At 39.5% G+C, this 24739-nt stretch overlaps 1 protein-coding gene across 1 annotated transcript; it reads left to right on the top strand.

The window, feature by feature from the left end:
• Positions 1 to 1993: 1993 nt before the first annotated feature.
• On the top strand, positions 1994 to 2455 carry LOC128069719 (profilin-2-like). The gene has a single exon (XM_052662835.1). The coding sequence runs from the start codon at positions 1994 to 1996 to the stop codon at positions 2453 to 2455; it is 462 nt and encodes a 153-aa protein (XP_052518795.1).
• The last annotated feature ends 22284 nt before the right edge of the window (positions 2456 to 24739 follow it).

Raw genomic sequence — 24739 nt, 5'->3', positions numbered from 1 at the left:
CTGAACTATTAGAGTAGCCTCATAACTTTGTCATCAAAGATGTGGGAAAAGGACCAGAGACCCACAAGACCTCTCAGATGAGGTGCAGCTACTCTGTAGTGTTCTCTGAATCAGGCTTATGATGGCAAAAAGAACAGTCTGGGGGTCGAAAAACCTGGATTTTACTCTCAGGTCTGCTACTAACTTGCTGTGTGACCTTGGGCAAATCATGTCACCTCTCTGGGCCCTGTATTCTAGGTGAAACCTCTGTCTTCCCTAAATTATTGACATAGTTTGGTCACCATGTTTTGGCCCTGTTTCCCCTAGAATCTGTCCTCAATATGGCATCTTCCAGACTCTAGAATCTATAGTGATGTCACTCCTTTGCTTGAAACCTACCAGTGGCTCTCCATTTCGGAGTAAAATCCAAATCTTTACATGGCTTAAAATAAGCCTACATGTGATCTAAGCCTAGTGCCTCTCTGACTATATCTTCTATGACCCTTTTCTTTCTCTCTTTATGTTATATTGATCTTCTTTTTGTTTCTCAAAGATACCATGCATTCTCCTGTCTCAGAAGCACTTGCTGTTCCCTTTGCCTAGAATGCTCTTCCCCCAGATATCCATATGCTCACTCCCTCATCTCTGTTGGGTCTCTGATCAAATTCACAATGTCAGAGAATCCTACTTGAGCACTTTATATCATATAAAACCACCACTAATTCTTCCCCAGAATTCTCTATCGTCTTAGCCTTTGTTCTTTATATTAATAATTGTGAACACCACCTGATATATTATAAATGTCCTTGTCAGTTATTTGTCTCCCCTCTAGGATGTCAGCTTCATGAGGCCAGGGACTTTTTGTTCACTGATAGATCTTCAAAGTCTGGAACAGACCTGGAACACAGTAGGTATTCAATAAATATTTGTTGAATAAGTAAATTTTCTAAACTACCCCAAATTTTCTCTCCATTAACTTTAGCCATTCCTCCTAACAGTCCCTACTTAAGGCAAGTTAGTGTCATTTCAGAGGAAATTAAGGTGGAGATGGTGATTTGTCAAAGGTTTCAGAATAATCACATGTCAGATTGGACCCCCACAGGAGTAGATAGCACCTGGGACTAAGAAGGAATATGTGGAAGGAAAAAGTATTAGATTCATAAAAAAATTCTGTGAAAGGGATTCTATTATCATTTATTATTTTTTTGTCTTCTGCCATTATGATGTCAGCTCTGTGAGATTTTTCTCTGTTCACTGCTGTAAACCAGTGCTTGGAAAAGTACTTGGCAAATAGTAACTGCTTGATAAATGCTTGCTGAATGACTAGATGAAAACGAATTACTCTAGACTCACAGCTGGTGTGGGCCAGAGGATAAACAACTAGATGGAAAAAATCTGAAGACAGGAAATCATTAGGAGGCTATTATGTCCATCCAAAAAGAGGTGTAAGCCAGTGGGGCGGTGGGTTTTTTTTACTTTGTACCTAGAGCTCAGGTCTCAGATTAGCCAACATCTGCATACTAGTTGCTGCACTAAATCTCACTTGTCCTGCTTTATATCCAAACCTCCAACTCAAATATTACTCAGTTATATTCTACATTGAGGGATTTTCTGATGTTGGGGGTTGGTGTTTCTCCCATGGTATCCTAGGGAAGTAAGTAGATGTGCTTTGTCCCAATATCTCACTAGCTGGAGATACAACCACTGCAAGCTACTGCCAAAGGTCACCCATGATGTGGTGAATTATGACTGTTTAACAAGTCACAAAGCCTTTGTGACCTCACTCCTGCTCCAAAGATAGCTTGATAAGTCACAACAGAGGGCAGCTGGGACATAACTTCACACAAGTCATCAAGACCTCCTCCACCGTGCTGCTGGGGAGAGGCCATCAAAAACAGACTATATTTTTAGCTTATTTCAGTCTCATCTTGAGCCAACTACCAACAAACTTCTTTTGAAGACCTACTTGCCAGAAATCACTTTATTCATCATTTAGAGACAGCTTACCTGAATCATGCAGTGCATAGGGGATATCAGTGAAGAAGTGTGGCAAGACTGCATCACCCTCTTCCTGCAGACTGGGATGTGCTGTGATGCGGCAGTAATCACCAATTCCCCACCTTGGTTGTTAGCTTCTTATCCTGAAGGCAACCTGTTCCAACTGACCCAGGAAGAAATTCAGATCTTGCTGGCGAGAGAAGGGAGAGAGAAGTTGTTTCTTCAGGGAATCACTCTTGCAGGGACCAAATGCTTGTTGATCCGGGACAACCTATACACTGAGGGCAACAACACCATGGATCTCCGCACCAAAGGCCAGAGTCGGGGCAGCCAAGCAGTGACAGTAGTTCAGATCGAGTCTGTATACCTTGTGGTGATGGGACAAAAAGGAACAGAAGGAGGGCCTCTCAACCTCAAGGCTTTTGAGATGGCGGGTTACATCAAAGAGGCCATTCATCAACACATGGCCCATTTCTAAGTAAATAAAAAGGCCTTGGTGTTTGACCTGGAATTTGAATTCAATGTTATCTGATTCACCTTCCAGATTAACAGTCTTGAAGAAAATAAAGGGAAATTCCAGATCAGGTTTGGAGATGTGTGTGAGTGTGTGTGTGTGTGTGTGTGTGTGTGTGTGTGTGTGTGTGTGTGTGTATGTGTGTGTATGTGTTTAAGCTTGTTAGGAGAGGAGCAGATTGGGGAGTGAGTATTCAAGCATTTGAGTTTCTGCACCTTTTTTACACCTAGAACAACATCTGTCCCATCTCAGCACTTGGAGAGAAGAGTACTGGACTTGGAACTAGAAAATCTTGGTTGCACTCCCAACTTTTTTCTAACTATGGTATCTTTCTCTCTCTGTACCTCAGTTTCCTTATCTGTACAATGAGGAATGTACTATGTCTCTAAGGGCCCTATAAGTTCTGGAAATCCATGATTTTGTAATAATCACATTTATCCTTCAAAATTCAGCACAAGTACTACCTCCTCAAGGAATCTTTCTTTGCCTGCATCAACCTTTAGGGCTGACCCTAATTTGAATTACTATAGTACTAACTCTATGGGTAATTTGTATGTACTTAATCTTACTCTGCCCAGCATGTCTTGGATGATTGTCCCATAATCTTGTTTAACTTTTCACACACACACATTAGTTTTGTTTCCCAACTTTATTATAATCTGCAAAAAAAAAAAAAAAAAGACAGATGTTTGCCTTCTACTTCTCTCTTTCCCTTCTAGGGTAACCCATCATGGGGCTTTGGGAGGGGAGTTGGCTATCTGGATAAAATCAATTATCAGAAAAAGAGAAATTTTTCAAAGTGGGGATTCTGCTACATGTGGATGATCCAGGGTATTTGTGGGTAGATTTTATTCTTCCAATTTGTGACTCATCTTTGGACTATTTATCTGTTCATTGTTGTCACCATCAGGGAAAACATGGGTGGGCAGAAGCTAAGAAAGGAGGTAAAAAGCTCTAACTATTCCATCTGGCTTGTTGCTATCTACTCTGGACAAGCTGGTGTGAAAGAAGACAGGAATGAGAAAGATGAGATTGAATAATAAACCATAGCACTTCTTGTCTGGAGAATTCCATGGACAGAAGAGCTGGGCAGGCTACAGTCTATGAGGTCACAAAGAGTTAGACATGATTGAGTGACTATCACTCATTTGACACTACTGCCACCAGGAGCAGTAATTATGGAGAAACTTCTTCTCTGTCAATTTCAGGGAATGGCTTCAATATATACCCTCACAAGCCTATAAAGGTTGAAGTTTAAACATGGAGGTTGTCAAAAATCTGTTCTATTCAATACAGATATAATGTTAGTCATGCTGCTGCCAAGTCGCTTCAGTCGTGTCTGACTCTGTGCGATCCCATAGACCACAGCCCCCCAGGCTCCCTCGTCCCTGGGATTCTCCAGGCTAGAACACTGGAGTGGGTTGCCATTTCCTTCTCCAATGCATGAAAGTGAAAAGGGAAAGGGAAGTCGCTCAGTCGTGTCCGACTCTTAGCGACCCCATGGACTGCAGCCCACCCATGGGATTTTCCAGGCAAGAGTACTGGAGTGGGATGCCATTGCTTTCTCCAATGTTAGTCATATATGTACTGTATTTTAACTTATTTTAATATTTACTTTAAAAAAGAAAAAAATGATACAGTTGCATTCAATTTTAAGAATGTAGAATGTGTTTTATTTAACCCACTATATCCAAAATATTATTATTTAAACATATAATCAACAAAAATATTATTGATGAGATATTTCACAAGTTTTCATGCCAAGGCTTCAAAATCTGGTGTGCATGGGTTCTCTGGTGGCTCAGTGGTAAAGCACCCACTTGCGAAGCAGGAGAAGCGAGTTTGATACCTGGGTCTGGAAGATTCCCTGGAGAAGGAAATGGCAACCCACTCCAGTATTCTTGCCTGGAAAATCCCATGGACAGAAGAGGCTGGCAGGCTACAGTCCTTGCCGTTGCAAAAGAATCAGACACAACTTAGCAACTAAACCAAATCTGGTGTGCATTTTACATTTGTAACACATCTCAATTCAAACAAGCTTAATTTCAAATGCTCAGTAATCATAAGTATCTAGTAGCTACTGTATTTGGCAATGTGAATCTAGGCCAACCTCATCCAGCTTTTGAAACCTCTCTACGATATCCCTGCCAGCACATTCATCCATCCATCCAACACTCTTCATGCCAAGTATTGGCTAGATAATTAATAAAAAATGTCAAAAATTAGAGAAAAGAAGTTTCTTAAATAAAATTCTAGTGGGGACAAGACAAATGAAAAAAATAAGTTGCAATACAATGAGGTAGATGGCATGAAAAAGTTTGTTTGTATAAATATGTATTGAGCTCGTGCTATGTAAACAAAGTACACAATAACCCTGTGTTCATGGAGCTTATATTCTAATGGAAGAAACAGAATATGTGTCAGGAGATGATAAGTGTCATGCAACAAAGCAGTAAAAAGAGAGGTAGAGAGTGGTGGGAAGGACTGTTTTAAATGGGAGATCAGGGGCAGCTTCTCAGGAGAGGTGATATCTGCACAGGGGCCTAATGAAGTGAGGAATTAAGTGATGTCGAGAACTAGGGGAAGTGCTGCAGGTAGAGAGAAGAACCATTCAAAGGCCCTGAGGCAGGAGTGTGCCTGTTCTTTTGAGGGACTATCAGGAGACCCATGTGGTTGCAGCCTCCCAGGACAATGCTCCTTTCCCTTCTCACTCACAGCATTCTCAAAAATGGTGGTGAGACAGTAGATGCTCTCTTCTGGGGGTAGAACAGCAAAGCAGAGCAAATAGTCTCATTGCCCTCCTTTTGGATCCTCTCTTTCTAATGATATTGCTATAACTTTTATCTTGGCAGCCATGTTATACTTCTGACTCACACTGAGCTCTTGGTTAACTAAACCCCCTTGTGCTTTTTCACATTGGCTTATGTTAAGAAAAGAGCTTGAAATAGTGGTAGGGCAATAAGCCAGGGAAAAAAAATTAAATATGAAAGTGGCTTCAGTAGAACCTTTATCTTGGATAGAGACTCAGTGTGGCTTAACACATACCCCTGAAGGGAAAGAAAGAGAGGTGAGATGGAGGGTAAAGAAGGAAAATTCTTAAGATAATTGAGCCTTCTACAGTATTCTTTACAGCCTGAATCTCTAAAACATAAAGGCACGTTCAGAAATTAGGGCCATTGAGGAAAATGGCCTTGCCAATTAGAAAGGCCCAAGCAAATCTTTCATTAGAGGATAAGCTATTCAGATTCCCAATTGAACAAGACTTAATTGCATGTATGACTGACTGAGGACCAGGGTGTTAAGCTGGGAACAGGAAGGGAACCTACATGGTGGCCACCTAGCAGAGATCCTGTTCTTTTGAGTCAGAAAGAAGCACTTTACTGTGGTACCAGACCATGCTTGCCTGTTGCCATGGTGAAGTCTTTCCCTAGAAACGGAATGTGCCTTGTACAAGTAAGGTACAACTGAATGAAGAGAAAAATTAATTTGGACTGTTCTATTACCAGAAGGGATAAGGACAGGCTACATGAGAGCTCAGGGTCAGTACAGAGAAACTTGAGCCTTGCTATGAGGATTCATTTCCCCTCTTCATCCACCTTATGTGCTCTTCCTGTTTTGGGTTCTCACAGTGAATTCTGAAGCTAGCCTTAACCTTCATCTGCCACCTTGATGCCCACTTATCCTTTCTTGTACTCTGCAGTACAGTCACACTGAATAACTCATTGTTTTCATCACGTGCTTCACAATTTCCTGAACAGTGTTCTCAGAACTCACTATTACTTGCCCTCCCCTTCTCTAACAATTGCAAGCCAGTGCCCAACTTATTTGTCTAGACCCATCCACCAGGCCCATTGCTATAAGGATATTTCTTATTCTCCAGGTTTGGATATGTTTCCTCCTGACTTGGAATCACTCACTTTGTGCTTTGCACCTCTCTCGTAACACTGAACTCTTTCAGTTTTCAGTCCTTACTATGCACGTGTATGTTTTCTTTACCTTATTGGGCTTCAAGGTCCCCTAGAGATGACTATTTGGTTGTAATCCCTATTAGCAGGCTTTTGTGCTAGGAAGTTCTCATGAATACACGACCTCCTGGATGGTTAATAAATGACAGACATAATGAATGAATAAAGGTTAATTTTCCAGCCAAGCCACTTCCTTGATTTCCTACAGTTTAAATTAGTGGAGAATGAAGGAAGGTTGTTGAGCCCTCTTTGTCCTTCCTATCCCCAGCACTTATCACATTTCTTTGCTTCTGGGCAGCAGAGTGTCTCACTCTGGGAAATCTTTAGCTCTGGCTTTGAGGCTTTATGTGATTATTATATTACTTGAATAGGGTGAGGTCCATGCCAATTGAATGGTATACACAATTAATGGTGTAGGAATTAACTGGAAGAACTCCAATGAGTGCTGTCCTTATTCATTGTTACAGGAAACGTGCATTCTCTCTGCTAACTAGGAGTTCTACATGCAGTATATTCATTTATTCATGTTTATTTTCTTGTTGGATATTTTATACAGTCATTTACAATGAGGTGAAAAGAACTGAATTCAAAGAATCTGATTCCCAGCCCTGAACTATCATTTATTAGGTATATATTCTTGGCTAATCACTTTATGGTCCTCTGGTTTCTCATCTAAAAAAAAAAAAATGGAGATGTTGATACTTGCAGGATTAGTGTGGAGATCAAATTTAAAAATGGACACAAACTGCTTTGGAAAATATGAAGTGCTTTAAATATCAGATCAGGTGTGGGGATATGTGTATGGGGGTTAAGTTAGAGATACTTGTCTTCAGGCAAGTACTTGGAGGTGTGGGGAGCAGACTGAGCTCCCATGCAACTGACAACAGAGACAAGAAACTTTGGGTCTGAGATGCTAGTTATAACAGTAAGCTTTAACTGATTTGGAGATGGCCAGGATGGGGGTGGGTTGAGAATAAAATGTTGCCCCCTATGGAAAGGGTAGAGGCATTTCTTAGGAACAGCAGTAAACAGCTTCATATTTGTGGTCTAGAGGGAAACAGGGCAACTATTTCCTAATGATAAAGTGCTGAGTGTCTTACAGTTTGTAGAAGGCTTTTGCCATTCATCCAGCAGATATTTATTTTGTGCCTACTGTGTGTTTACTGTGAACAGATAAATGATAATGCAATAGAGTAAGTGGTATTAAAGAGTATATTCATTCATTCATTCAAATATTTATTAACTGTCCACTTATGTTTAAGCGTTATTGTAAGTACTGACAATACAATTGTGAATAAAATAGAGAAAACTCCCTGCTCTCATGGAGCTTACATTCTAATATGGGAGACAGCTACTACAAAAAATTAAGTAAAATACATAGTATACTAGATGGCGATAAGTGCCAAGAAAGAAAAAAGGGAAAGCAGAGAATGAAGCAGGAAATGGTGGAGCAAAATAGGGGAGCTTTACAATTTTAAATAAGATAAAGAGTGCTGTCTTAGTTTTATTCAGGCTGATACAAGAAAATAGCACAAACTAGATAGCTTATAAACAACAGAAGTTTATTTCTTACAGTTCTGGAGTCTGGAAAGTCCAAGATCAAGGCACCAGGATGTTGTGTTTTGGTAAGAACATTTTCTTTGTTCATAGCCAGTACCTTTTCACTGTGTCCTCATACTGTGGAAGGGCCTAGGTAGCTCTGTGGGATCTCTCTTATAGGAACCACAATCCGAATCATGAGGGTTCCAATGAGCCTAATCACTGCCCAAAGGTCCCACTTACTAATACCATCACATTTGCAAGGTTAGGATTTCAACGAATTTTGGGGGGACACAAACATTCAGACCACAGCAAGTACCTTACCCATAGGCAATGTAAAGAAAAGACCCAAAAGGGGTAAGGAAGCAAGTCATGTGACTATCTCGGGGTAGAGGAAAAAACTATGAGGTAAAAGCAGAATTGCTATGTTTGAACCTGGGGTGAAGGTTGGAGTAAAGTGAGCAAGGGAGGGAAGGGAATTGTATGAGTTGAGATGAGAAAAGTTATGTGGGTTAGATCTTATAAGGCCTTGTAGGAATTTAGGTTTTATGCTGAATTAATTGGGGAACTTTGGGAGAATTTTCAGCAGATGGTTTAAATGACCTGATTGTGTTTCAGTGAGAGCACTCTGGCTACTATATTGAGAATAGATTGTAAGAGGGCAAAGGAGGAAGAGAGAGAGCAGTCATAGGGCTACTGCAATATCCAGGTAAGAGATGGTGATTGCAAAGTAGAGTGGTAGGAGGGAAGATGGGAATTAGGAGTCAGATTCTGGGTACTTCTTTTAAATTGCAGTATAGTTAATTTACAGTGTTGAGTTAGTCTCAAGTGTACAGCAAAGTAATTCATATATATATGTATATATATATCAATATGTAGATATATTCCTTATCAGATTCTCTTCCATTATAGGTTATTACAAGATATTAAGTATAGTTCCTTGTACTATACAGTAGGTCTCTGTTGCTTACTTGTTTTATATATATTGGTGTATATATGTTAATCCCAAACTCCTAATTTATCTCCACCCTCCTGCTGTCCTCTTTGGTAACCATAAGTTTGTTTTCTATATTTCTGAGTCTATTTCTGTTTTGCAAATAAGTTCATTTGTGTCAGTGTTTTAGATTCCACATATAAGTGATATGAAATTATTCTGTCTTTGTTTGACTTATTTTACTTAATATGATGATCTCTAGGTCCATTCATGTTGCTACAAATGGCATTATTTCATTTTTTATGGCTATATATATGTGTGTATGTATACAAGCCACATTTCTTTATCCATTCATCTGCTAATGGACATTCAGGTTGTTTCCATATCTTGGCTATTGTGAATAGTGCTGCTATAAACATAGAGGTACATGATATGTTTTGAAAGTAAAGTGAGCAGAATTTGATGACAGATTGGATGTGGGACATGAAAGAAAGTGAACATTCAGTCAGTGATAGCACCTGAGGAGACAACGGTCTCCAAAAAAATTGTTACTAAGAATTATATTAAAGAATGTACTGTCTGTTTTCTTCTAGGAGTTTTATGGTTTGTAATCTTACATTTAGGTCTTTAATACATTTTTATTTTATTTTTGTCTATAATGTTATAGAATGTTCTAGTTTCATTCTTTTACATATAGCTGTCCAGTTTTCCCAGCAACACTTATTGAAGAGACTGTCTTTTTCCCATTGTACATTCTTGCCTCCTTTCTTGTATCAGATGACCATATGCATATGTGTTTATTTCTGGGTTCTCTAATCTGATCCATTGATCTATTTATCTGTCTTTGTGCCAATATCATACTGCTTTGATTACTTTGTAGTATAGCCTGAAGGGCATGATAGTTCCATCTTTGTTCTTTATTCTTAATATTTCTTTGGCTAGTTGGGGTCTTTTGTGGTTCCATACATACTGTAGGAATATTTCTTGTAGTTCTGCAAGAATGTCATGGGTATTTTGAGAGAAATTGCATTAAATCTGTAGATTTCTTGGGTGGCATCACCATTTCACTGAAATTAATTTTCCTCATTCATGAACATGGAACATTTTTCCATTTATTTGTATCATCTTCAATTTCTTTCATCATTGTCTCAGTTTCAGAGTATAGATTGTTCACCCCCATGGTTAGGTTTATTCCTAGATATTTTATTCTTTTTGATGCTATTTCATTTTTTTAATTTTTATTTTTAATTGAAAGATAATTACTTTATAATGTTGTATTGGTTTCTGCCAAAAAATTGATGCTATTTTAAATGGGATGTGATTTTTTTTTTTGCTTTCTCTTTCTGATAGTTCATTATCGTATAGTGTATAGAAAAGAAACAAGTTTCTGTATATTAATATTGTAACTTGCAAATGTACCAAATTCACTTATTAGTTCTAATAGTTTTTTTTGGTGGAGACTTTAACATTTTTCATATGTAGTATTATGTCATTTGCAAATAATGACAGCTTTACTTCTTTCCTTACAATTTGGATGCCTTTTATTTCTTTTCCTTGTCTGATTGCTGTGTCAAGGACTCCTAGTACTATGTTAAATAGAAGTGACAAGAGTGTGGATCCTTGTCTTCCTCCTGATTTTAAAGGAAAAGCTTTCAGTTTTTTATCATTGAATATGATGTTAACTGTGGGTTTGTTCTAAATGGTCTTTCTTATGTTCCTTCTATACCAAATTTGATGAAAATTTTTATCATGGATTGATGTTGAATTTGGTCAAATCTTTTTTTTTCCCTCCATCTATTGAGATGATCATGTGATTTTATTCTTCGTTTTGTTACTGTGGTGTATTTCATTAATTGATATACAAATAGTGAACCATCCTTGCATCCCTGGAATAAATCCCACTTGATCATGGTGTATGGCCCTTTTTACATGTCATTAAAATTTTGATTTGCGGATATTTACATCTATATTTACCAGAGATGTTGGCCTGTAATTTTCTTTTTCTTTTCTTTTTTTGTAGTGTTTTTCTCTGATTTTGGTTTCAGGGTAATGGTAGTCTTGTAGAATAAATTTGGGAAATTCCCTCCTCTTTCAATTTTTTGGAATAATTTGGGGAGGATAAATATTAACTCTTCTTTATATGTTTCGTAGAATTCCCCCATGAAGCCACCTGTTCCTGGACTTTTGTTTGTCAGAAATTTTTTTTTTCAATTGAACTTTTTATTTTGTATTGGGATATAGCCTATTAACAATGTTGTGATAGTTTCAGGTGAACAGTGAAGGGACTCAGCCATATGTATACAAATATCCATTCACCCCCTCCCAGGCTGGCACATAACACTGGGCAGAGTTCCATGTATTACACAATAAGTCCTTGTTGGTTGTCTGTTTTAAATATAGCAGTGTGCACATGACACTATCAAACTCCCTAAGTGTCTCTTCCCTCTGGCAACCATAAGTTTATTTTATAAGTCTGTGAGTCTCTTTCTTTTTTGTAAGTTTATTTGTATCATTTCTTTTCAGATTCCACATATAGGGGATGTCATATGATATTTCTCCTTCTTTATCTGACTTACTTCACTCATTATGACACTCTCTAGGTCCATCCATGTTGCTGTAAATGGCATTATTTCATTCTTTTCAATGGCTGAGTATATACATACACCACATCTTCCTTATCCATTACACTGTCAACAGACATCTAAGTTCCTTCCATGTCTTCCATGTCTTGGCTATGATAAACAGTGCTGCAATGAACATTGGTGTGTATAAGTCCTTTTGAGCCATGTTTTTTCTCCAGATATATGCCCAGGAGTGGGATTGTAGGGTCATATGGTAACTCTATTTTTAGTTTTTAAAAGAACCTTCATACTGTTCTCCTTAGTAGCTGTATGAATTTACATTCCTACCAACAGTGTAGGAGGGTTACCTTCTTTCCACACCCTCTCCAGCATTTGTTCATGGTGGATTTTTTGACGATGGCCATTCTGGCTGGTGTGAGGTGATATCTCATTATAGATTTGATTTGCATTTCTCTAATAATTAGCAACATTGAACATATTTCCATGTGAATATTGGCCATCTGTATGTCTTCTTTGGAGAAATTGTTTAGGTCTTCTGCCCATTTTTTGAGTGAGTTGTTTGTTTTGATGCTGTTAAATCATCATAAACTGTGAATTTTGGGAACTAATACCTTATTGGTCACATCATTTGTAAATATTTTCTCCCTATCTGTGGGCTGTCTTTCCATTTTATTGATTGTTTCCTTTGTTGTTAAAAAATATTTGCATTTAAGTAGGTCACACTTGTTTAATTTTGCTTTTATTTCCATGATTCTGGGAGACAGATTGAAAAAGATTGCTGTGATTTATGTCAGAGAGTGTTCTGTCTATGTTTTCCTCTAGGAGTTTTACAGTTTCCGGCTCACAATAGGTCTTTAATTCATCTTGAGCTTATTTTTTGTGTATAATGTTAAAGAATGAACTAATCTCATTTTTTACAAGTCATTGTCCAGTTTTCCCAGCACCATTTATTGAAGAGACTTTCTTTCCAACATTGTGGAGTCTTGCCTCTTTGTCATAGATTAATTGACCATAGATGCATGGGCTTATTCTGGGTTTCTATTCTGTTCCATTGATTTATATTTCTATTTTTGTGCCAGTACCATGTTATTTTGATGACCATAGTAGGTAGTCTGAGATCAGGGAGCCTGATTCCTCCATTCTCAAGATTACTTTGGATATTCGGATTCTTTTGTGTCTCCATACAAAATTTGTGATTCTTTGTTCTAGTTCTGTGAAAAATGCCATTGGTAATTTGATAGGGATTCCATTCAATCTGTAGATTGACTTGGGTATTATAGTCATTTTGACAATATTGATTCATCCAGTCTATGAACATGGAATATCTTTCCATCTGTTTATATCTTCTTTGATTTCTTTCATCATCTTAAAGTTTTTGGAGTACAGGTCTTTTGTCTCCTTAAGAAGGTTTATTCCTAGGTGTTTTATTCCTTTTGATGTGATGGCAAATGAAATTATTTCTTGAATTTCTCTTTGTAATGTTTCATTGTTAGTATATAGAAATGAAACATATTACTGTGTATTACTTTTGTAACCTCAAATTTTAACAAATTCATGGATGAGTTCTAGTAGTTTTCTGGTGGCATCTTTAGGATCTTCTATGCATGGTATCATATCATATGCAAATAGTGACAGTTTAACCTATTTTCCAATTTGGATTCCCTTTACTTCTTTGTCTTCTTTGATTGCTGTAGCTGGGAATTCCAAAATTATGTTGAATAAGAGTGTAAAGAGTGAACATTCTTGTCTTGTTCCTGGTGTTAGAGGAGAGGATTTCAGCTTTTCACAACTGAATATGATTCTAGCTGTAGGTTTGTCATATATGGCCTTATTATGTCAAGGTGCTGAAGAATTGATGCTTTTGAACTGTGGTGTTGGAGAAGACTCTTGAGAGTCCCTTGGACAGCAAGGAGATCCAGCCAGTCCATCCTAAAGGAAATAAGTCCTGGATATTCATTGGAAGGACTGATGCTGAAGCTGAAACTCCAATACTTTGGCCACCTGATGCATGCAAAGATGTTATTCATTTGAAAAGACCCTGATGGTGGGAAAAATTGAAGGTGGTAGGAGAAGAGGAAGACAGAGGATGAGATGGTTGGATGGCATCATTGACTCAATGGACATGAGTTTGAGTAAACTCCGGGAATTGGTGATGGACAGGGAGGCCTGGTATGCTGCAGTCCAAGGGGTTGCAAAGAGTCAGACACGACTGAGTGACTGAAATGAGCTGAGCTGATGTCGAGGTATGTTCCCTCCATGCCCACTTTCTGTAGAGTTTTTATAATAAATGAATGCTGAATTTTTTCAAAATCTTTTTCTGCCTCCATTGAGATTATCATATGTCTTCTATTCTTCCATTTGTTAATGTGATATATCACATTGATTGATTTGTGGATGTTGAAAAATCCTCGTGTCACTTGGATGAATACCACTTGATCATGGTATATGATCTTTTTAATGTATTGTTGGATATAGATTGCTAGTATTTTCTTGAAGATTTTTGTGTCTATGTTCATCAGTAATATTGGCCTGCAATTTTCTTTTTTTGTGGTATCTTTGTCTGGTTTTGGTATCTGGGTGATGTTGGCCTCATAAAATGAGTATCAAAGTTTTCCTTCCCCTGCAATTTTTTGGAACAGTTTCAGAAGGATTGGAGTTAACTCTTCTCTAAATGTTTGATAACATTTGCCTGTGAAGCCATCAGGTCGAGGACTTTTTTTTGTTGGAAAGTTTTCAATCAGTTTCAATTTCAGTGCTTGTGATTGATCTGGTCATATTTTCTATTTCTTCCTGGTCCAGTCTAGGGAGACTGTACCTTTCTAAGGGTTTGTCCGTATCTTCCAGATTGCCCATGAATGTCCAATAGTGGCATACAACTGTTCACAGTAGTCTCTTATGATCTTTTCTATTTCTATGGTGTCCATTGTAACTTCCCCTTTTTCATTTCTAATTTTATTGATTTGAGTCCTCTCCCTTTTTATCTTGATGAATCTGGCTAAAGGTTTATCAATTACATCTACCTTTTCAAAGAAGCAGCTTTTAGTTTCTTTGATCTTTGTGTTTCCTTTTTGTCTCTATTTCATTTCTTTCTGCTCTGACCTCTATGATATCTTTCCATCACTAACTTTAGGTTTGTTTGTTCTTCTTTCTCTAGTATTTTAAAATGTAAGGTTAGGTTGTTTATTTGAGAGTTTTCTTGTTTCTTGACATAAGATTGTATTTCTATGTACTTCCCTCTTAGAACTTCTCTTGCTGCATCCATTAAGTTTTCAACCATTGTGGTCTTGTTTTCATTTGTCTGTAGGTATTTTTTAATTTCCTCTTTGACTTCTTTAGTGATCCATTTGTTGTTTTGTAGGAGTGGTGGCTGCGCAGGCACAGGAGGGCCTAGAGGAGCTATCCCACATTGAAGGTCAGGAAGGGTGGTGGTAAGGAGATACTCCTCGTCCAAGGTAAGGAACAATGGCTGTGCTTTGCTGGAGCAGCCGTGAAGAGATACCCCATGCCAAGGTAAGAGAAACCCAAGTAAGATGGTAAGTGTTGCAAGAGGGCATCAGAGGGCAGACACACTGAAACCATACTCACAGAAAACGAGTCAATCTAATCACACTAGGACCACAGCCAGGTCTAACTCAATGAAACCAAGCCATGCCTGTGGGGCAACCCAAGACGGGAGGGTCATGGTGGAGAGGTCTGACAGAATGTGGTCCACTGGAGAAGGGAATGGCAAGCCACTTCAGTATTCTTGCCTTGAGAACCCCATGAACAGTATGAAAAGGCAAAATGATAGGATACTGAAAGAGGAACTCCCCAAGTCGGTAGGTGCCCAATATGCTACTGGAGATCAGTGGAGAAATAACTCTAGAAAGAATGAAGGGATGGAGCCAAAGCAAAAACAATACCCAGTTGTGGATGTGACTGGTGATAGAAGCAAGATCTGATGCTGTAAAGACCAATACTGCATAGGAGCCTGGAATATCAGGTCCATGAATCAAGGCAAATTGGAAGTGGTCAAGCAAGAGATGGCAAGAGTGAACGTCGACATTCTAGGACTCAGCGAACTAAAATGGACTGGAATGGGTGAATTTAACTCAGATGACCATTACATCTACTACTGCGGGCAGGAATCCCTCAGAAGAAATGGAGTAGCCATCATAGTCAACAAAAGAGTCCAAAATGCAGTACTCGGATGCAATCTCAAAAACGACAGAATGATCTCTGTTCGTCTCCAAGGCAAACCATTTAATATCACAGTAATCCAAGTCTATGCCCCAACCAGTAACGCTGAAGAAACTGAAGTTGAATGGTTGTATGAAGACCTACAAGATCTTTTAGAACTAACACCCAAAAAGCATGTCCTTTTCATTATAGGGGACTGGAATGCAAAAGTAGGAAGTGAAGAAACACCTGGAGTAACAGGCAAATTTGGCCTTGGAATGCAGAATGAGGCAGGGCAAAGACTCATAGAGTTTTGCCAAGAAACTGCACTGGTCATAGCAAATACCCTCTTCCAACAACACAAGAGAAGACTCTACACATGGACATCACCAGATGGTCAACACCAAAATCAGATTGATTATATTCTTTGCAGCCAAAGATGGAGAAGCTCTATATCGTCAACAAAAACAAGACCGGGAGCTGACTGTGGCTCAGATCATGAACTCATTACCAAATTCAGACTTAAATTGAAGAGAGTAGGGAAAACCACTAGACCATTCAGGTATGACCTAAATCAAATCCCTATGATTATACAGTGGAAGTGAGAAATAGATTTAAGGGCCTAGATCTGATAGATAGAGTGCCTGATGAACTATGAAATGAGGTTCATGACATTGTACAGGAGACAGGGATCAAGACCATCCCCAAGGAAAACAAATGGAAAAAAGCAAAATGGCTGTCTGGGGAGGCCTTACAAATAGCTGTGAAAAGAAGAGAAGCAAAAAGCAAAGGAGAAAAGGAAAGATATAAGCATCTGAATGCAGAGTTCCAAAGAATAGCAAGAAGAGATAAGAAAGCCTTCTTCAGTGATCAATGCAAAGAAATAGAGGAAAAAACAGAATGGGAAAGACTAGAGATCTCTTCAAGAAAATTAGAGATACCAAGGGAACATTTCATGCAAAGATGGGCTCAATAAAGGACAGAACTGGTGTGGACCTAACAGAAGCAGAAGATATTAAGAAGAGGTAGCAAGAATACATGGAAGAACTGTACAAAAAAGACCTTCATGACCCAGATAATCATGATGATGTGATCACTAATCTAGAGCCAGACATCGTGGAATGTGAAGTCAAGTGGACCTTAGAAAGCATCACTACGAACAAAGCTAGTGGAGGTGATGGAATTCCAGTTGAGCTGTTTCAAATCCTGAAAGATGATGCTGTGAAAGTGCTGCACTCAATATGCCAGCAAATTTGGAAAACTCAGCAGTGGCCACAGGACTGGAAAAGGTCAGTTTTCATTCCAATCCCAAAGAAAGGCAATGCCAAAGAATGCTCAAACTACCACACAATTGCACTCATCTCACATGCTAGTAAAGTATTGCTCAAAATTCTCCAAGCCAGACTTTAGCAATACGTGAACCGTAAACTCCCCGATGTTCAAGCTGGTTTTAGAAAAGGTGGAGGAACCAGAGATCAAATTGCCAACATCCGCTGGATCATGGAAAAAGCAAGAGAGTTCCAGAAAAACATCTGTTTCTGCTTTATTGACTATGCCAAAGCCTTTGACTGTGTGGATCACAATAAACTGTGGAAAATTCTGAAAGAGATGGGAATAACAGACCACCTAGCCTGCCTCTTGAGAAATCTGTATGCAGGCCAGGAACCAACAGTTAGAATTGGACATGGAGCAACAGACTGGTTTCAAATAGGAAAAGGAGTACGTCAAGGCTGTATATTGTCACCCTGCTTATTTAACATCTATGCAGAGTACATCATGAGAAACGCTGGGCTGGAAGAAGCACAAGCTGGAATCAAGATTGCTGGGAGAAATATCAGTAACCTCAGATATGCAGATGACACCACCCTTATGGCAGAAAGTGACAAGGAACTAAAAAGCCTGTTGATGAAAGTGAAAGAGGAGAGTGAAAAAGTTGGCTTAAAGCTCAACATTCAGAAAACGAAGATCATGGCTTCTGGTCCCATCACTTCATGGGAAATAGATGGGGAAACAGTAGAGACAGTGTCAGACTTTATTTTTTGGGGCTCCAAAATCACTGCAGATGGTGACTGCAGCCATGAAATTAAAAGACGCTTACTCCTTGGAAGAAAAACTATGACCAACCTAGATAGTATATTCGAAAGCAGAGACATTACTTTGCTGACTAAGGTCCGTCTAGTCAAGGCTATGGTTTTCTCTGTGGTCATGTATGGATGTGAGAGTTGGACTGTGAAGAAGGCTGAGTGCTGAAGAATTGATGCTTTTGAACTGTGGTCTTGGAGAAGACTCTTGAGGGTCCCTTGAACTGCAAGGAGATCCAACCAGTCCATTCTGAAGGAAATCAGCCCTGGGATTTCTTTGGAAGGAATGATGCTAAAGCTGAAGCTCCAGTACTTTGGCCACCTCATGCGAAGAGTTGACTCATTGGAAAAGACTCTGATGCTGGGAGGGATTGGGGGCAGGAGGAGAAGGGGACAGCCCACAATGAGATGGCTGGATGGCATCACAGACTCGATGGACGTGAGTCTGGGTGAACTCCGGGAGATGGTGATGGACAGGGAGGCCTAGTGTGCTGTGATTCATGTGGTCACAAGAGTCAGACACGACTGAGTGACTGAACTGAACTGAACTGAGCATATTGTTTAGCCACATGTTTATCGTTTTTTTTTTTTTTTTAGAGTTTTTTCTTGTAGTTTATTTATAATCTCATAGCGTTGTGATCAGAAAAGATGCTTGATATGATTTCAGTTCTCTTAAATTTACCAAGGTTCACCCAGCACGTGGTTAATCCTGGAGAATGTTCCGAGTGCCCTTGAGAAGATTGTGTAGTCTGATGCTTTTGAATGGAATATTTTATAAGTATCAATTAAGACCAATTCATCTAAAGTGTCATTTAAGGCCTTGTTTCCTTATTAATTTTCAGTTTGGATGATCTGTCCATTGCTGAAAGTGCAGTGTTAAAGTCCACTACTATTATTCTGTCACTGTCAGTTTCTCTGTTTATGGTTGTTAGTATTTGCCTTATATATTGAGGTGCTCATATGTTGTGTGCATATATATTTATAGTTGTTATATCTTCTTGGATTGAACCCTTGATCATTATGTAGTACCTTTCTTTGTCTCTTATAATACTCTTTGTTTTAAAGTCTATTTTGTCTCATAGGAGTATTGCTACTCCAGCTTTCTTTTGATTTCCATTTGCATGGAATATCTTCTCCCATCCCCTTACTTTCAGTCTATAAGTATCCCTAGGTCTGACGTGGGTCTCCTGTAGAAAGTATATATATTGGTCTTGTTTTTGTATCCATCCAGATGACAGAGGATGAGCTGGTTGGATGAAATCACTGACTCAACGGACATGAGATTGAGCAAGCTCTGGGAGTTGGTGATGGACAGGTAAGCCTGGCATGCTGCCGTCCATGGGGTCACAAAGAGTCGGACATGACTGAGTGACTGAACTGACGGAGCCAGTCTATGTCTTTTGGTTGATGCATTAAGTCCATTTACATTTAAGATAATTATCTATGTGTATTATCCTATTACCATTTTGTTAATTGTACTGGGTTTATTTATTTATTTTTTTGTAGATCTCTTCCTTCTCTTGTGTTTCCTGCCTAGAGAATTCCTTTAGCATTTGTTGTACAGCTGGATTGTTGGTGCTGAATTCTCTTAACTTTTGCTTGTCTGTAAAGCTTTTGATTTCTCCATCAAATCTGAAGGAAAGTCTTGCTGGGTAGAGTATTCTTGGCTGGTGGTTCTTCACTTTTATTCCCTTCTGGCTTGTAGAGTTTCTGTTGAGAAATCAGCTGATAACCTTATAGGAGTTCCCTTGTATGTTATTTGTCATTTTTCCCTTGTTGCTTTTAATATTTTATCTTTGTTTTTAATTTTTGTCAGTTGGGTTACTATGTGTCTCTGTGTGTTCCTCCTTGAGTTTATTGTGCCTAGGACTCTCTTTGCTTCTTGGACTTGGTTGACTATTTCCTTTCCCATTTTAAGGAATTTTTCAGCTATTATTTCTTACAATATTTTCTCGGGTCCTTTCTCTCTCTCTCCTCTTTCTGGGACCCCTATAATGCGAATGTTGGTGTGTTAAATGTTGTCCCAGAGGTCTCTTAGGCTGTCTTCATTTTTTGCATTCTTGTATCTATATTCTGTTCCGTGACAGCAATTTCCACCATTCTTTCCTTCAGGACACTTATCTGTTCTTCTGCCTCAGTTATTCTGCTATTTATTCCTTCTAAGTATATTGTTCATCTCTGTTTGTTCTTTAGTTCTTCTAGCTTTTTGGTAAACATTTCTAGCATCTTCTCAATCTTTACCTCTATTCTTTTTCTGAGATCCTGGATCATGTTCACTATCATTATTTTGAAATATTTTTCAGGAAGGTTGCCTGTCTCTACTTCATTTGGTTGTTTTGAGGGGTTTTATCTTGTCCCTTCATCTGGGACAAAATCCTCTGCTTTTTTTTTTTATCATGATTAACATTCTGTGATGTGGTTTTGGTTCTACTCACTGTGGGATTGTGGTTCTTTTTTCTTCTGTCTGCCTCCTGGGGGGTGAGGTTGTATAAATTTAAGAGGCTTGTATAAACTTCCTGATGGGAAGGACTGGTGGTGGGGAAAACTCGGTCTTGCTCTGATAGGCAGGTCCATGCTCAATAAAGCCTTAATCCAATTATCTGCTGATGGGTGCAGTTGAGCTCCCTCCTTGTTAGTTGTTTGGCCTGAGGTGACCCTGCCGGCTGTCTATGGGTTCTGTGGTAGGGTTAAATGGTGACCTCCAAGAGGACTTATGCCAAAGGGCCCTTTCCAGGACTGCTGCTGCCAGTGCCCCAGTCCCAATGGTGAGCCACTGTCGACCCACACCTCCACAGGAGACCCTCCAACACTAGCAGGTAGGTCTGGCTCAGTCTCCTGTCGGGTCACTGGGTTTCACCTGGGTTTTGGCAAACACAGGGTTTTGTTTGTGTCCTCCAAGACTGGAGTCTCTGTTTCCTCCAGTCCTGTGGAAGTCCTGTAATCAAATCCCACTAGCTTTCAAAGACAGGTTCCCTAGGGATTCCCAGTCCCTTTGCCTGATCCCCAGGCTGGGAAGACTGACATGAGGCTCTGAACCTTCACAACAGTGGGAGAACTTTTTGGTATTATTATTCTTCAGATTGTGGCTCACCCATCTGGCGGGTATGAAATATAATTTTATTGTGTTTGCACCCCTCCTACCATCTCACTGTGGCTTCTTCTTTGTTTTTGGTCATGGGGTATCTTTTTTGGTGAGTTCCAGCATCCTTCTGTTGATGGTTGTTCAACAGCTATTTGTGATTTTTGGTGCTCTTGCAGGAGGAGATGAGCACACATCCTTCTATTCTACCATCTTGAAACACAAGCCCAGTAGACAATTTTTATAGTCTTAAGACAAGGAAAATTCCCTCTGGAAGTTTGGCATTAGGTGATTGGTTAGGGTGCTATGCTGCTATTGCTAAGTCATTTCAGTCATGTCTGACTCTGTGCAACCCCATAGACTGCAGCCCACCAGGCTCCCCAGTCCCTGGGATTCTCCAGGCAAGAAAAATGAAGTGGGTTGCCATTTCCTTCTCCAATGTATGAAAGTGAAAAGTGAAAAGTGATGTCGCTCAGTTGTGTCTGACTCTTAGTGACCCCATGGACTGCAGCCCACCAGGCTCCTCCATCCATGGGATTTTCCAGGCGAGAGTACTGGAGTGCGGTGCCATTGCCTTCTCTGTAGGGTGCTATAGGGTGAGTAATAGGATGGGTATTTTTACCTAATATTGGGCCAGGGAGCTGGCTGATTTAGATCAGAGTGGGGAGGGGAGCTCATGGCAACAGCTGCTGTGGTGCTCAGTCAGATCCGGGGCTTCCCTGGTGGCTCAGATGGTAAAGCGTCTGCCTGCAATGCGGGAGACCCAGGTTCGATTCCTGGGTCAGGAAGATTCCGCTGGAGAAGGAAATGGCAATCCACTCCAGTACTCTTGCCTGGAAAATCCCATAGACGGAGGAGCCTGATAGGCTACAGTCCGTGGGGTCCCTAAGAGTCGGACACGACTGAGTGACTTCACTGCACTTTCACTTTCAGTCAGTTCCAGAGATGACCTTGGTGTGGGGCTCCTCATCTGTGACCTTGGTACAAGGCCTTGCTCTTGTGACCTTTGGTATAGGCCTCCACAAGTATCCTGCTTTTCCACATCCTGAGTTTCCTTGGGGCTTACCAAAGGGAGTGACTGCAATCTGATGGCTGCTAGATGGCAGACTTTTCCTTTCTGAGTTTTCCCAGGCTCACCATCTCATGATGGAGGGTGGCAATCATTGATGACTGTGACATCCTTGTCAACTGATATATTAAAGAAATATTCCATTTATCATCTTCATATACAGATTGGGAAAGTTAAAGAAAGCTAGTGAGTGGCAGATCTAGGTTACAGAAACAAGAGGTTTAATCCTAGAGCTGTAGTCTTCTTAACCATTGTACATACTGCCTCTCAGTATAAGGCAAGAGAGTGTTTTGGACTTGAGAGTTCATACCCCATGTAAAAGTCATCATGTTACTATTTTTTTTTAAATGATGCTGGCAAAACAATCATAACTTGAAGCCATACAAATAGCTATCACCAGTTTGCAACCCATTCTTTATCCTCCTTAACATATTCTGCCTGAAGTAACTCACACCAGGATAAATCCTGAGGCCAGGTTTTTTTGGATGAATATCACCACCTACTAGCCCACTACGTTCCATCTAAGTTTCGGCCAGTCAGGGGATGCAGCAACCATAACTTTATCTGACTTGCCACTTTCACGTGGCCATGAGGAGTATAAAGTTTAAGCTCTGAATTTCTCTCTCCTCAAGAGAGTTACTGGCACCAAGTCTGTGGCAGGAAGATCTAATGTCTAATGGTGTTCCACCCATTATAAAGATCTGCTCTTCAGTTTCCTGTGGCTAAACAAGCTCTAATACTGCAGGCCAGCAATAAAAATAGTCACATTTCTGCTTGTGGTCTGTGTTTTTCTTCCTCCTCCCCACTACTTCCTTCAGTGTAACACCCTAGAACGTTGCAAGAATGAATTCGCTTTCCTCTGCTCTTTCCCACAAAACACCCTTCATAAAACAGGGCTTAATTCCCCTTTTTACCAGATCCCCAAAGAGAGATAGCTATAAGCACCTTCCTTCTTGGAAAGCTATTTGAGGAGGAAGCATTCTGTTCTTTTCACAGATCAAAAGTGACCCAGAGTTTGGGTGATTAAATGAAGAGCAAGCCAAACAACCTCTCAGTTTTGGAAATCTTCTCTGAGTCTCTGGTTCAGTTTAGAAAATGGGACTCTGAGGATTTCCTGCCTCAAGCAGCTCTCAGATTCTGTTTTAGTTTTGAATTGTAGTTGTGCTTAATTTAGTCAGAGCCCCTGATTCAACTTGAGACAAAGGCACTAAGTAGCTATGGAGTAGTCTATATACCTGAAGACTAAGGAGCAAACAGAAAGGCTAAGCTTAGAAGGTGAAAGCCCTGTGCAAGGTAAGACCTGGAGTCAAAACTGGCCATCGTCCAGAATTCATTCAACATACTCTACTTATATTCCATCAGTCTCCTGTACTCACCTTTATTGATTTATTTTTTAACTCAATTTAGGTCAATAGCAATTATGTGATTTGGCTTCCCACTACTTCTTTGACCTTGTCTCCTAATACTGTCCTCCTTTCATGTTCCTATTTCAGGACATTTGCACATGCTGTTTCTATAATATAAAGCACTCTTTCTCCAGATATCCCTTTCTTGAGATTAAAAAAAAATAAGAAAGTGTCTACTTTTCTTATTTTTCTTAAGATTTTTAATAAAATGTCACCTTTTCTCTGAGGTTTCCCTGTCTATCCTATTCTTGTAACTCTATCCTTCTTACCATGCTTTACTTTAAAAATACCACTTATTGCTAACATAGGATATACTTACTTCTTTATTTATCTTCTATATTGCATAATAGAATATAAGTACTGTGAGGACATAGATGTTTGATTGTTATTATTGTTATATCCCCAGTAAAACTAGCACAGTGCCTGGGACACAAAAGGTTCTCAATAAATATTTGTTGAAAGAGTAAATGAACAAACATTCACAAGGGGCTAATATGCTGAAGATCCTGTGTTAGGCTATACTAAGAAGAGAGAGGGTGTTGGATATAGAGTCAAATCCACTCACACGTAACTCTCCTGAGATAGAATGTGGTAGTTACTATAATGAGGGTCTATGGTCCTCAATGCAATGTCAAGGGTGAGAGAACTTAACATAGAGTGGAATAATTTCAGAACAATTTGGGAGAAGGTGAGATCTGAACTGTGTTTATGGAGATGTGCAGAACTGTCAAAGGTGAGAAAAAGCAAAGGGAAGGGAATTTCAGGTATTGAGGACAGCTTGAACAAAAGCACAGAGAAGAAACAAGTGGCAGAAATGTTTGGATGGACAAGAGAAGCTTGTCTAGGGTGGCTGGCTGGAAATTACGGTGTATCAAAGTCAGTGGGAGAGGCAGACTAGGTTCAGGGTAGGAGACCTTTCATTCTTTAGGGCAACTATGAAAACTAAGAAGCACCTGACAGAAATGAATAGCATTCACTTATGAAAGCAAGATGCAAGCATATTGGAATAACTTTATTTCAAAAAGAGACACCAACGTTCACTCAGAAAAGTCACTACAGGGGCACTAGTAGACTGAAAAATATAGAGAATATGTTTCAGGCTCTTATATTGCTCTGAACCTGCCTGCAAGCCTGATTTTAGATGTCCCCAAAAGTTTCACACTCAATTGTCACAGCTGGGACAAATTATTGCCATCTAAGACATCTGTTCTTTGTCAAATGGCTATCATCCAGGTAGTCTGAAAGAATTGCATGCTATGTATAAAAAGTCATTTGCACATCACTTAAAAAAAACCTTCCAAGCCCCCATTGCTGCTTCCAAGTGCTCTTACAATGTTGGCTATTTAGTGCACTCTACCCTGTACTCATCATTGTTATCATCATCATTCTCTACTTCTGAAAAAGTAAATTCTTAGAAAATTACACCTTTCCAAAC

Source organism: Budorcas taxicolor, chromosome X, assembly GCF_023091745.1.
Source record: "Budorcas taxicolor isolate Tak-1 chromosome X, Takin1.1, whole genome shotgun sequence".
In the NCBI taxonomy this organism is placed as follows: Eukaryota; Metazoa; Chordata; class Mammalia; order Artiodactyla; family Bovidae; genus Budorcas; species Budorcas taxicolor.
Note: the sequence above shows the minus strand (reverse complement) of the source record. Positions and strands in the feature narration are given on the sequence as shown.

Coding starts and splice junctions, on each gene's coding strand:
- LOC128069719 (XM_052662835.1), top strand. CDS start 1,994: ATGCAGTGCATAGGGGATATCAGTGAAGAAGTGTGGCAAGACTGCATC.